The sequence below is a fragment of the Rattus rattus genome, chromosome X, assembly GCF_011064425.1.
Source record: "Rattus rattus isolate New Zealand chromosome X, Rrattus_CSIRO_v1, whole genome shotgun sequence".
NCBI classification, from domain to species: domain Eukaryota; kingdom Metazoa; phylum Chordata; class Mammalia; order Rodentia; family Muridae; genus Rattus; species Rattus rattus.
Genome location: NC_046172.1, coordinates 36,571,266 through 36,586,734, shown reverse-complemented (window position 1 = coordinate 36,586,734; position 15,469 = coordinate 36,571,266). Strand labels below are relative to the sequence as shown.

The 15,469-nt window shown below is 34.4% G+C and overlaps 1 protein-coding gene across 1 annotated transcript in view; it reads right to left on the bottom strand.

Moving 5' to 3' along the window:
• Window positions 1-15,469, bottom strand: part of Cnksr2 (connector enhancer of kinase suppressor of Ras 2) — a 227,289-nt gene that overhangs the window by 102,046 nt on the left and 109,774 nt on the right. The window contains 2 exon segments of the mRNA XM_032889343.1: window positions 9,659-9,727; window positions 14,511-14,570. Of these exon segments, the coding sequence (XP_032745234.1) occupies window positions 9,659-9,727; window positions 14,511-14,570 (129 nt within the window).

Below are 15,469 nucleotides of genomic sequence, written 5' to 3'. Positions count from 1 at the left end.
AAATTTTTGCCTTACTATCTTTCTCTGTTTACCACCACAAGACTGGATTCTGAGTAAAAACAAGAGTATCATATTTAGATATACCCTTCAATAAATAATATGCTTGACAAAAAATAGACAGTCACCATATTAAGTTGATTGATGAGATGATATGGTGATAGAGAACTAAATGTTTCAATGACGACAAAATGCTCTGAAACTCCAAAAAGGGCTTAGTATTACTATAAAATCAAGATGTAGCATTAAATTTTTAAAATATAATATACTTAAAATTTACTATATAAATTAAAAGGTTAAGTGACTTTCTATCTAAAAAAAGTAATATACATGATGCTAACTGATTATACAGAATATTTATCCTCAAAGAATCAGTAGAATTTTCCTTATGAATATAAACACTTGAAACATTATCTTTCACAGATGTTGAATTAATGCCATCTTTCTTGTTGGACAAGTTATGAAGAGTGGCTAATCTTATCTCACTGATTTGTAACCAACCCTTAACATATACATCAAGGCATATTTCGTATACCACACAAACGAGATTAAAACTTCCCAAGGTCACTGAGATCCTGAGTGTCAGAAGCCAGATGTTCTGGTTTCTTGTAGAGGGGGGGCTTCTAAGGCTATTATTTGTCAGGTTGAAGCAGTCAGCAGGTGTTCCTGGGTAATAAGAAGCAGAAGTGGGGAGGTTCTGAAGGAATGGTTGCATGGATTGAGAACACAAAGGATTTTGGTTCTGTAGAGACTAGAGGTTTTGATTCCTATGGGCAGAGAGGGAAGAAGTTGACTTTAGAATATTCTCTGGCCTATCAGTTTTCCAAATGCATGGTGAATTATTTAACCAAATTATGAAATGATAGACATTATTCTTTGGACCAAGTAATATAACGTACAAATATAGGTGAGAGACAATCAGGACTCAAAGGGAGGGGCCTTAGATGAAATGCCCTAGAGTCAGGAGAGGGAACTTGTAGAGCCCACCTCCAGCAGAAAGACAGGACATCAAGTTGCCATCCCATAGTCAAACACTCTGACCCATAATTGTTCTGGTCTGAAAGAACTGGAGGAACAAAATGGAGAAGAGCATGAGAGAAAGGAGGTCCAGCGACAGGTCTGAATTGGGATCCAGCTCAAGGGGGAAGCTCCAAGTCCTGACAATAATACTGATGCTATGGTATACTTAGAAACAGGAGCCTATCATGACTGCCCCCAAATGGCCCAACGAGCCGCTGAAAGAGTCAGATGCAGATATTTGCACCCAACTAATGGACAGTAGCTGCTGACCCTGAGGTTGAATTAGGGAAAGCTGGAAGAAGCTGAGAGGAGGGGCACCCTATAAGAAAACCACTAGCAGTCTCAACTAGTCTGAACCCCAAGATTGCTCAGACTCTGAGTCACTAACCAGGCAGCGTACGCCAACTGATGTGAGGCCCCAAACCCATAAACAGCAAAGGACTTCTGGGTCTTGACTCAGTGAGAGAAGATGCATCTAACTCTCAAGAGACTTGAGGGTCCAGGGAGTGGGAGGGTTGGTGGGTGGAAACATCCTCTTGCAGATTAGGGCCTGGGTATGGGATGGAGAACACTCAGAGGGCAGACCAGGAAGGGGATAAAGACTGGAATGTAAAAGAAAAGATTAAGGAATAATAATAATAAAAAAAAGAATTTGAGACTATCATATCAATCTAGAGAGTTTTCTTTTTTATGGCTGTCTGTGGAGTTACAGAGATCATCTGTATATCCACAGATAGGAAAGTAGTACTATTTCTTAAAACACTTAAAAATATTAGCCTTCAAAAAGAAAAAGCATTATATCATTATCAACATTTCTATATGCTTGTGTACACTCACGTTCTTATTTCCCCAATCATAATGTATAAATGATACATTTTCTCAAAGAAAATTTCAAATGAACTTTATAAATATGTGGTGTTAGGAGTCATTCTACACTCAGATGTCTTTCTATCTTTTTAAAAACACTGAGGAGACCAGACTCACTGTACAAACAATCACACGATGACGAACGATTCTCAACTTTTGCCAACAATTTCTGTACTGATGTGTTTATTATAATATTGTTTCTAAGTATTACTAAAAATTACCGAATTTTCTAATGAATGAATACTTTATGTCTGTGACTTCCTTTTACTTTAGTAAAACAAGCTCCCAGAGAAAACGTCATAGAACAAACATTTCAGAAGTGCTGAACTATCCTATCTTTTAAAGAACCTAGAACTAGTAAGTCTAAAGCACAAATGCACACAATTCACCTTCACTCACTTTTTCACAAAATGTGAATGAAAATCCCACAATTTTGAAGCATTTGGAGATACTGTAAATACACCGAGTTAACAAAATATATTTAAATAAATGACTTTTAGGATTACCAGGAAGTAACTTTAAAAGGTGAGAGCAGTCTGAGACATTCTAAGCTTTATCCATTCTAAGTATTAATAGTTTACACAGATAATTAGAAAAGATAGTCTTGGGATAAGACAAAATAAAGAAATACTTGAAAAGATGAATATGAGAATTAAATATTCATTTTCATTGGGGGAAACATATCCACAATTTTATGTTTATTGAATAACTCTTCACTTTACGCCTCCATAATGCTAAAAGGCAATTCTCCAGTACAACATGAATATTTCAAGGTATATATAGTTATTTTTTAAAAGGGCCTTTGTTTCCATATGGCTTAATTTCAATGTAAAACTTAGACCACATTAAGTTACTCTTAATTTAAATGCATATATATTTAATATTTTCACATGAATTTTAAAGTCTTGTATATAAGATATACGTATATATAACGTGTCTAGATCTGACATTCAGTACTTAACAGGGAAATTTCCAAAAGATAACAATTTCTTATTGCCAAGATAGAGGAAGAAAATAAAGAAAGCCAATGTAAGCACTCTAAGAAGTTTTGACTTTCCCCATCCCCACCCCTCAGAATCTGTTCATCAGTCATCTAGAAGTTTGAAGGCTTGTATCTTGACTATGCCAATTGCAGTCTGGGTAAAGAAAATAGCAATTGTTTTTTTCCCTTTAATGAATATACCATGCATTTCTATTTCTATAAACTATGACTTATATTAGGTATACCCTTTGTGTCACTAGCATCTCTACATTGGTAAGGCGATCCCAAAGCTGTGGTTCAGTTCAGTATCTTGTACACATAGCTGTCATTCCCTTCCCATTTCAACATGGCATTTGGTAATGTAGTCTCTGAAGGCCAAAGTTTATCTTGGAGGCTTCATAGTATTCATGCATACATGCAATGAAAACTAAATCAAAGCAAAATATATTTTATTTCACTACCATTCATAATGCCCTTTGATTTTTTAAATTATAACATTAATTGAGTTTGAAAAGTTTGCTAGGAGAAGAAGAGAAAGGAAGCAATCACATAATAGCACACAGTGTAACTGTGGGATGAACCTCTGATTACATAATACAGAACATTAGTCCTAAAAAGCACTTGCATATTATAAAGAAACACAATAATTCAGACCTTTAAATAAATTTTATAACAATATTTTTATGAGTTAAAAAATTCAGAACAATATTATGCCTACATATCTTTGAAGTCATTTTGTTTCAGCCACTTCTTCCTATAGTTCAGTTTTGTTCTTGAAAATAAAATAGAAATATATTTATCTAAAAATAAAGATAATACTCCCAATTACCAAAGTTAGAGAATTAAAGAATGCTTCACTTACTACCTTAAATTCTCAAATTTTCATCTATGGATTTAAAAAAATACTTATACTTCTAAAAAATAAGGCTTAAATTTAGTTTAGTAGCTCAAATATCAAAAATCAATAAAAAAGGAATTCAAACCTCAGTATTAGAAAGTACCATACATAAAAATGTGTAATTGGTTTGAATAATTTTTTAAATGTAATTTATAAGTAAATACTTCAACAAATGTATGACTTTAAAATATATTTATTTTTTAAAAAGATTTATTTCTTTTTATATGAGTACACTGTAGCTGTCTTTGGACACACCAGAAGAGGTCATCAGATCCCATCACAGATGGTTTTGAGCCACCATGTGGTTGCTGGGAATTGAACTCAGGACCTCTGGAAGAGCAGTCAGTGCTCTTAACCACTGAGCCATCTCTCCAGCCCTAAAGTATATTTCTAAATACTACAATATGTGTATATTATAGTATACAATAAAGGAAGTACATTTATGCACATGGTTAGTTAATTAAATATCATTCTTATATTTATTAGTAAAAGTTACTGTCTCTTAAGTTTTCTATGACCTGGTATTTTATAGTGTTTTTCTTTCATGTAGTAATTTTAATAGAAAGGGAAATGCTGTCCAGTAATTGCCAAATCCTATTTTTCATAGGAAGGAGAGTATGAGGTCACTATGATTGACAAGGAAGGGAAGTGCTGGAAGTACTGATGGTAATCTGCAAATGGATACACATTTAAGAACTAGAGCATGTAAATAAGCATCTGGCAATAGATAATAGTTCAAGCATACAAAACAAAAACTTGTAAGTAGTTTAAAATTTCATATAATAACTAGACTATTTTTAACTATACATTGGCACTTAAAGGTATTCTAATAAAAAGAAATTACAGCCACCAATTAAACAATTATACTCTTCACAGTGAAGCTAGGCTTAAGTGTACAAATAAGTAACAAATTAGACGTTTGCAAAGAAAAAATTGGTTAATAGGAAGTTATCTTTATTAAGGCATAACAAATAATTTCTTTTATATAAGAATTTAGTAGAATGAATTCTAGTTTTATAACAGAAAGACAATGAAATATTATGGTGGACAATGAAGTAATGATTTGATTATTCAAAATAAATGATACAATTTACGTCAAATTCGTGGCACTTTAAAATCAGTTTGCACACAATTTAATGAAGATGTTCAATTTAAAATAAATCTAATATCTCACAGCCTACTATAAGATGAAAAAATATTATTATGAATAACAAATATTACTTTGAATAACTGAAATGTGTGATTCATTAATTTTGTCTTATATATTTTTGCCTTCCAAATTATAGCATTTCACTCAATTTGTTTTAGAATACCTTTTCTGGAGAATCCTAATATTGTTCTCATAGGTCATTATAAAAATCATTAATTCATAAATATGTTAAATAACTTGCCAATATATTAATCCCTACAGTCTAGTGACATCTGTGAATATATGCATATTCTTTTTTTTTAATCTTTTCTTTTTTTTTGGTTCTTTTTTTCGGAGTTGGGGACCGAACCCAGGGCCTTAGTGCTTCCTAGGCAAGCGCTCTACCACTGAGCTAAATCCCCAACCTCTATATGCATATTCTATGGCAAATACTGCCATTTGAGAACTCAGTTTCCAATATTTTGGGTATAAGGTATTATAAAATAAATAACTTCCTTGAGAAAGGAAATCAGAAGAGGCGAGGGTAAAGAAAATTGAACATGGTAAGAATGGAGGAATAGTTAAGTGAGAAGTATATAATGAAGGAAAGAAAAAGAAATGGACTAGGGAGGAAAACGAAAAGTATAAAGACAAAAATTTCTTAGAAAAGTGAGGGGATAGCACATCTAATGTTACATGGTATCAGGATATATACATGCCACTAAGTGGCATCCAGGAAGTGGTTAGAACTAAAGGGGAACTGAAGGAATTTGAGCATTAATGTATTCTCATTGCAATGACTTCTCCCAATTTCAACATGTTCTCTTATTCTGGGGCTGAAAAACAAAACGTTGACCTCACAGTCAGAGATGAGAAGGTAAACTGAGAATCAGAGAGGCACAACCACAATCAGAATCAAAGTTCCCTGGTAATTCAAAAGTCATTCAGTCTGTTCCCTTTGCTTTCATCCCCTGCCTTATGATTTACCAGCCTTTCTCAGTAATATTTCCCATTTTGAGGGTAAAAATGACACTATCTTATATGTTTTCCTTCCATCTTTCATTAATTGCTCATCAACAGCACTACTTGTGCCGTCGATCTTCTTGACTTCTCAACCTGGTGATTCCATTTATGGAGCTTCTATAACAAAATATATTGAACCACATTTGCCAAAATATTCATGAAGTGCCAAGAAAACCCTTCACAATCACAATAGATATGTTTCAGTATTAACACAACATAGAAAGAACTTTCCCAAATGCCAGATCCAGGCACCATACATACCCCCTTCTTTGAAATGATAAACCTAAAAAGAAAGTGTATGCTTTCAGTATGAACAAGATTCTTAGAACACTCATAACAACAGAGGTATTAACTTGTAATTTAGTAGATTTGTTAGGACTATGCACAGATACTTTTGAATAAGTAAAATATCATCAGCACAAAACATGTTTAGACTCCATCATGAGGGAAGAGTTCCTGGTTCAAATGAAGCCTAGGTGGTAAGGAGAGGGAGAGGAAGATGGATGAGGAGAGAGAGAGACAGAGAGAAGTGGGAAAGAGAGACAGAAAAACAGGAGGAGGAAGGGTGAGGGAGAGAGTGAGTATTACAGAGAGATGGAGAGAGAAAGAGGGAGGCACATACAGAAACAGAGACAAAGAGACAGAATGAATCTGGGGGTGTCTTTCAGCAGCCTTTCAGAAGTTGATCTTCAGTGGCAGGGAGGACATGTAATGGGAATCATTCTGCTTTGCGTGGACATTCATGATTTTGCTCTTCTTCCTATCTGGCAGTCAGTTTCTCAGCCACAGAAGTATGCTGATGTGAAAAGCTTAAAGGCTTATAATGAAGAATATAGCAACATGAAAATGGACATGTAACTTCTAGGTTCATCTCAAGTAACAAAATATATAATTTAATAAAAGAACATAGGAGAATCACACACATCTAGTTGGACATGCTAAATAGGTAAGAGAGGTAAGAAAGTCAGTTGCTATTAAGTAGATGAACCATACCAGCCATTTATACTAATGGCATTCAACTGGCCCTGTTATTCATTTATCTTTCATTGACCATCATAGAAATATTTAAAATTGTTTTTCAATGAAATTCATATAAAATATGAAGATTTTTATATTGTACAATATAACCTGCAGTGGTAAGGTTGTAAAATTGCAGAAAACTACTGATATAGTATAAACACTAAGATGTAGCATCATCTTTTCCTAATTGTTGAATCTGGAATGGTATAGACTAATTCCCATAATATCATTCTAGCAAATTAATTAATGAATTTAGTCATTTATTACAAAGTTTAAGTCTATTACACTATTTACTGCACCATCATAGCCAAGTACCACTCTCCATTTTAATGGCTATAGAGGCCAGAAAGGCAATTGGAGACCACAAATAAATCACACTTCCAAGAATTCATCCACCTATCCATGCTTTAGCAATATGAAAACTTAGATAATTTATTATTCTACTCTCACTATACAGACAATAATATAGGCAACAATAAAACAGAGGAAAGGGTAGTTTACATTAAATTAAAAAAATCATGCACAAAATTCCTTTTATTTCAACACAAGAAAATCTGGTAACTAATTACATTATTAAACAAGGTTACTTTTGCAATCTCAATATAGCTTCCTTTTTCTGTTTTAATCCAAGACCCATTTGTTAGCTATAATAGCAGTCTACCATGAAAAAGAACTCCTAGAGGTCCACCTACAGAATTACGTATAAGGATAGAAGAGAGGAAAGGTCAATTGTTATCAAGTTTCTAATGTGTACGAATACTCTGAGAGGCATTTTACTTATTCAGTCTACCTGAAAGAAACGAGCTTAGTGAGAAATGGCAGCAAAGATGAGCTTCAAACTTAATTCAAATTTCAGTAAAATTGATTCACTACTCCAGTTATTTAAATTCTCACTATCTCTCCTCTTTCCTAATACAAGGCCCCTTTGAATGTCTCACTGAACCTTGAGATTTACTCACATGATTATTAACTTATTAAGATTCTTACTCCTTTGACAGTTTTTAAGTTGAAACTGTAGAAAGGTACAATAAGATTGAAAAAAGAGTCTGGGTCTTAAAGTCACAAAGTTATAAGATGTTGATGAATTAAATACTTTTTCTAAGTCTCAATTTCCACACACAGCAGCTTTTCTGTAGGATTTATTACAAAGAATAAATAAAATATAAAATATGTGACATGATATTTGTATTTACAGTTACATGTCAAGTTTCAGTTATAGTTAATATTTCTAGAAAGGAAAACTACTCTGATAATATTAGTCACTTCAGGCTGTAAGAAAATTTTAGAGCACAAACTAGAACTATTTCCCCCAATACTCATTCTGTGCAGCTTTCAAAAATTTGTAATGATTCCTGTGATGAAAATGTGTATGCATATTCTCATAGCCTTTAAATGTCACCATTTCATACAGATTTTATTAGTTCATCTGTAAATATTTAGACCTTAATATTCATTTAATGAATGTTAGATTTATTCCATAAGGAATACTCTTTAAACAATGTTCTGTTTTTACTAGAAACTAACTTCCGTCCCTAACTCTAATTCTATAGATAGAATTTCACACAGAAACAATACAAGAGAAAGTCTACTTGTAAATGTCTCTGGTCAAGTAGGAAACAATATGAACAGAACAGAGGGAAAAGCTGCCAGTGTACTGGAATAGGTGCTTTCTCCCCTTGCCCAAATTCTTATTCGATGGGTCCAGAAATGTCCAAAAGGACAACCACTTTGAATATTTTTTATAGTGCAAAAATATAGTTAACAGGCATAGAAAAAAAAACCCCACTGAATAGTATTAGTACTTTATTGTTAAGTACCAGCCATACAACAATATATCGCATCTTAAATTTGTTATCCACTTTTATACCAGGTAGACAATGAACTCACTGAAGAAACATTCTAACTTTCATGAACATTAGGAACCATTCTAAACTTTCCTGAAGAAAAAAAGTCTTCCCAAATGGTCACTAGGGACATGCAAAAGTGAAGTCAGTTCAATGGCATGAACAGGAAATGATCAATAATCCCAAAGTTAGTAAATGGAGCAACATGTTTGTTTTTTTAAAATCCTACACTTCTAAAGATGAAGATTATTATATTGATAATCTCAGATTATTTTAATTTCAAACTTCAACATCAGACTTTATGTTTGCCAAAGAGAAGAAATAAAGTGAACTATCTGAAGCATATGAAATAACCAGAAATTAATGCCATTCATTTCTTACATCGTTGAAAATTTGTCTTCACATCTATCACAGGCTACCATTCATTGTTCTGTGAACAGATTTATGAACTATATAGGACAAGAAAGCTTTCTGAATTTAGTTAACGTAATATTTTAGATGTAAAACTATAGTTCCTCTTGGCAAACCAAGAACCAATTCAGCTACTGAAGTATATAATTTTTACAAAAATGTGCATAAATTATGCCCAAATCCTCCACAATTAATGAATAAGTCAGTGTTCCAACAGATAATGAATGTACGTTTATCAGATATATATATATAATATATAGTGAAAATTGTACCTACCAATATTCCCAAGATTTAAATAGTCATGCGTTACATTCCATCAACCAATTCAGAAAAGTAATTATTCATTTTTTAAGTTATTCAATTATCTCACATAAAACACTGGTGTTTAATTTCACTGGCATCATTTTAAGGGTTTAGCAAATCTTTAACTCTTGCCTCCCACTGACTCTTAAGGTAATTATACATACCACAGTCTGATGATTGACTTGAATCACTTCATCCCCAGCGTGGATTTTCTTGCACCGATCTGCAGGTGACTGAATTTAACATAAACGAAATGATATTAAGATTAGCAGCCTTTTCTTTTCTCTGGAAACATTACAAAATCCATCTCTTTAATTAGATTTTAAAAAATTAATCAGAACCTTCAAGTAATTATTATGATATGCTTACCGATAGGTAACACATGGCTTGCATTCTGTGTATAGGTAGTGACAAATTAAATGCAAAATCATAGATATTTCTACTAGAAAACAAATACAACTTTCTGAAGGCATTGAAGGGCAATAATACTTGCCCCTAAACTCGACAAACCTAATCAAGAACACCCTGCCAAGTACTACTAGGTAACAGGTTTGAAAGTATCTTTCATAAACAAATTAAAAACAGCAAAAACAAAACCAACAAACAGAAAGAACTAGGAGAAAGAAAAGGTGAGGAGTTTGAAGGTTGAGAAGTATTGTATGAAGAAAATACTTCAATAAAAATGTAAAAATGTATATGTATATGTATATTTTACAATACTTTCACAGCTTCACTGAGGCGTTTCCCATTTAATATAAAAAATCTGTATTAAGATAAATGGATCAATAGTTTCAAGTATATGCACATAATTAGCGTTAAACTTTGAAGCCTGATAATTAAGTTGATAACTTATTTCACTCTTAATAAAGCCAAATAAATACAGAAAAGAAAATTAAAACAAAGAGCAATTAGGTGAAGTCTGCATTATATAACATTCTCTCCAATTATCTAATCCCAAGTGCGTGCTGTTCTATGTAATACAATTGTTTGACAAACTACAGTAAATGAAACAAAATGTCAACACTATAGACCATGACAATTCCATAACTTTACTCTCTTAACACAAAACAAAAAATAAATCCAATTTAGAACTTAATATTTATAAAATTTAAAATGTATAAAGGAAACTAAAGTGAGATTTGTAATTGAAACTTTTTAATCCTCCATGTGTTATAATAGATTTTATAGACTTCTTTTTCTAGTTGACACTGATTAACAATTGTGTGCATTTTAGGCATCTCTATATGACAATAAACTCTTGTATATTGACTCTTTAGATGGATTTCTATAAAATATTAATCTATTAAAATCATTTGCTCAGTCTCTGTTACTACTCAGTAGCATTTATTAAAAAAACAACAAAAATTAGTATGGTGAGAGAATCCAGAAAATAAAATGCTGCCTTTGATAACCAGAAATGGGATATACTCTAAAAGTGGTTTCTATTTTGTGCTATTTGTTTTATGTTTATATGGTGTGTGTGTGTGTGTGTGTGTGTGTGTTCACACATGTGTCTAGGCCACAGGTTGACCTCAGGAATCTTCCTCAAATTGTTTCGCCACTTTATTTTTTTCTGTTTTTTTAGACTGAGGTCAGGGACCCTTATGGAAGTGCTAGGGGAAGGATTGAAGGAACTGAAGGGGATTGTAACCCCATAATGACAACAGTGTCGACTAACTGGGACACCTCAGAGCTCCCAGGGACTAAGCCATCACCTAAAGAGTATACATGCACCTGTCCAGCTACATATGTAGCAGAGGCCTGCCTTGTCTGGCCTCATTGGGAGAGGACATGCCTAATCCTGTAGAGACTTGAGATCCCAGGAAAGAAGGATGCCTGGCTTTCGGGGAAAGGCGAGGACTCTCTCAGAGGCAAAGGGGATGGGACGTAGAATGAACTGTTACAGGGTAGATCAGGAGGGGAACCAACCTCTGGAATGGAAATAAATAAAATAATTAATTAAAAACATCAGGGAACATTTTTTATTCATTCATTCTTCTGTGGGCAAGTTTGGGTCATGGTGGCATGTGTGGAAATGAGAACAAACTTTGTGAGTCACCTAGTTTACAATGTGGCTTCCAGGGATAGAAATCAGATCATGCTTTGTGGAAGTACCTTTACCCACTGATCCATCTTACATGCCTCTTAAATTTTTATTTTTACATTTACTTTGTATGCGTGTGTATGGGGGCAGAAGCATACACACGTCATGACATGCCTGAGGAGTTCAGTGGACAACCTTAAGAAGTTAGTTCTTCTTATTTACTTACTGCACTAGTCCCAGGGAATGAACTTAACCTCTCTGGCCTGGTAGCAAACATCTCTACCTGCTGAGCGCTCTTGGTGACCCCACCACCTTGCTGTTGGAGACAGTTTCTCTAAGTGAACTGGATCTCATGGATTAGCAATACTGACTGGCCAGCAAGCCTCAGAGATATCCCTGCCTGCTCTCCCAGCACTGGTGTTACTGATGTCCCTGCCTGTTCTCCCAGCACTGGTGTTACTGATGTCCTCTGTGGTAGCTGGCTTTTCTGTGGAGGCTGGGGATCCACATTCAGGTGCTTATCTTTGTGCTCCAAGCACTTTACCACAAACACAGCATATCATAAGGATAGTTAATTTTTTTTTATAAACTCATTTCCTATTTCTAATTATTTTGAAAGCATAGAAGACTTGAAACCACACTACCTTACGGGAACAATATTTTAGCCCACAAAATAATTGCCATAGGCTAAAATTCAAGATAAGATAATATTTTGTTAATGGATTTTTGTATATTGGACCAACCTTGCATCCCTGGGATGAAGCCTATTTGATCATGTTGAATGATGGTTTTGATTTGTTCTTGGACTCGGTTTTTGAGCATTTTATTGAGTAATTTTGCATTGACATTCATAAGCAAAATTGGTCTGAAGTTCTCTTTGTGGGCTTTAGGTATCAGAGTAATTGTGGTTTCATAGAATGAATTAGGTGGTGGTCCTTTTTTCTTTCTATTTTGTGGAATAGTTTGAGGAACAGTGGTATGAGGTCTTCTGTGAATGTCTGGTAGAATTCTGCACTAAACCCATCTGGACCTGGGCATTTTTTGTTGTTGTTGTTGGGAGGTTTTTAATGACCTCTATTTCCTTAGGGGATATGAGCCTGTTTAGATAGTTTATCTGCTCTTGATAAACATCCCATCTTTGGGATGTGGCATCTGTCTAGAAAACTATCAATTTCATCTAGATTTTCCAGTTTTGTTGAGTATAGGCTTTTGTAGTAGGATCTGATGATAGTTTGAATTTCCTCAGTTTCCTTTATGTCTCCCTTTTCATTTCTGATTTTGTTAATTTGGATACTGTCTCTGGGCCCTTTAGTTAGTTTGGCTAGGGGTTTATCTATCTTGTTCAAAGAACCAGCTTTTGGTTTTGTTGATTCTTTGTATCTTTCTCTTTCTTTTTATTTGGTTGATTTCAGCCAGGAGTTGGACTATTTCCTGCTGTCTACTTCTCTTGGGTGTGTTTGCTTCCTTTTATTCTAGAGTTCTCAGGTGTGCCGTTAAGCTGCTAATGTATGCTCTCTCCAGTTTCTTTACCAGGGCACTTGGTGCTATAAATTTTCCTCTTAGTACTGCTTTCATTGTGACCCGTAAGTTTGGGTGGTTTATTTACATTATGAAAAACTACTAAGCTATTAAGAACAAGGACATCATGAGTTTTATGGGCAAATGGATGGAACTAGAAATTATCATCCCAAGTGAGTTAGCTCAGACCCACATAGTATGTACTCACTAGTAAGTGGATATTAGCCGAAAAAGTACGGAATACCCAGGATACAATTCACAGAACTCAAGAAGGTTAACAAGCCAAAGGGCCCAAGTGAGGATGCCTCAATTGGAATTGGGAGGCAAAAGAAAGCAATCACAGAGGGCACAGGGAGGGAGGGATTTGGGTGGGAGACGGTAAGGGGAGGTAAAAAGGGGAACAAGATCAGGTATTAGGAGGGGGAACAGGACTGAAGCCCTGAGGGCCAGCAGAAAGAATGGAAACAGGCAACCTCAGGAGGTAGGAGGTGGGGGACCCTCTACGATGTACCAAAGACAGGTGCTGAGAGACTCTCAGGACTCAAAGGGAGGGACCTTGGATGAAGTGCTTTATAGGAGGGGGGGCATGTTGAGTCTACCTTCCAGTGGACGGACAGAACATGAAGTAGAAAGATGGGGTTGCCATCCCACAATGAAAAGCTCTAATCCAGAATTGTTCCTGTCTGAAGGAACTGCAGGGACAAAATGGTGAAGAGCATGAGGGAAAGGAGGTCCAGTGACAGGCCCAAATTGGGATTCAGCTCAAGGGGATGCCCCAAGGCGTGACACTATTATTGAGGCTATGGTGTGCTTACAACAAGCAGTTCAAAGAGTCAGATGCAGATATTTGCACCCAACCAATGGACAGAAGCTCGTGACCCCTCTGGTTGAATTAGGGAAAAGTTGAAAGAAGCTGAGGATAAGGGCAACCCTATAGGAGGACCAGCAGTCTTAATTAACATGGATCCCTGAGATCTCTCAGACACTGAGTCACCAACCAGGCAGCATACACCAGCTGATATGAGGCCTCCAACACATACAGCAGAGGACTCCTGGGTCTGGGTTCAGTCAGAGAAGATGCACCTAACCCTCAAGAGACTGGAGGCCCCAGAAGTGGAGAGGTCTGATGGAGTGGGAGTAGAGACATTCTCTTGGAGAGGGTGGAGGAGATATAGGATGAGGAACAGTCAGAGGGTGGACGGGAGGGGGATAGAATGACTGGACTACAAAAATGATTAAAAAAATTTTTTAAAAAGGGGTTTAATGATCAAAAGAAAATATCTGAATTTCTCTAATTAACTATTCTAAATTAAATTAAATGAGAAAAATTTTAATTCATCTAGAATCTTAGTATGTATTTTTAGATACAGTGATCATATGCTATTGTAGTCAACATTTAACTTCAATCATGTGAAATACACACATATGTAAATTGAAAATATTTTAATACTTACATTTTCTGTGGTTCCCGTAATTACATGGAGGCCATCATATGTGGATTTAATATACATACCCTAAGAAAAAGACAGGATCAGTAAAAGTGAAGCAACAGACATATTTTCAAATTTAATATAATATAATATAATTTTATTCGTAAGTTAAAAACGCTGCCTTAAAACTGGTAAAAAAAAATACTATATAAATGTTCTGGTTTCTAAAGGCTATCTAAAGAAGCCTATACTCAATCAAGTCAGTTCTTGTCAAGTTAAATTGTCCTAAGGACATAAAATTCAGCATGGTATTTCAATATACTGAACATAGTTCTATTTTTCTAAAATTCTTACTATATATTACATAGTCAACTTGTGTATATGTGTTATTCACCTACTATACCTCTATAATTTTACAATTTAAAGTAGCTATCAATAGAGATATTCTATCTGTAATTAGCTGGAGGTGAAACAGTAATAAGTTTGTTTTGTTATATTTAGCATCTTGTATTTGTCTCCTTTATTTTGTAGTATTTGTAGTATTTTATATTTTTCTTATTCCTTGTCTGATACACAAGAGATTTAACAATAACCAACAAAATATGTGCAGAAAAGTATACATTGAACATTTTTATAATGAAATCAATTACTATATTATTTTCTCATACCTTTATATTTGTCATATAATTAGATACCGAAATGTACCCATGCTTTCAGTGAAAAGATAAAAGAAAAATGAAGCAGAAAAGTTAATGGTTTACGATGACCAAGAAATGACAAGGTAGTTCCTTTAATTTTAAAGTCATTTCAAAATGTCATACATGAAAAGCTAATAGTGCCAAAAACTGTTGAACATAGGGCTCTAAATGGGAAATAAAATGAAAGCACGTTTAAAATAGTTGTTTACCAGTGAACTCTAGTTTCTTAAATAAAAGTTCACAGTTTAATATATAATAAATAACTCAAACAAAAGTATGGAAAAT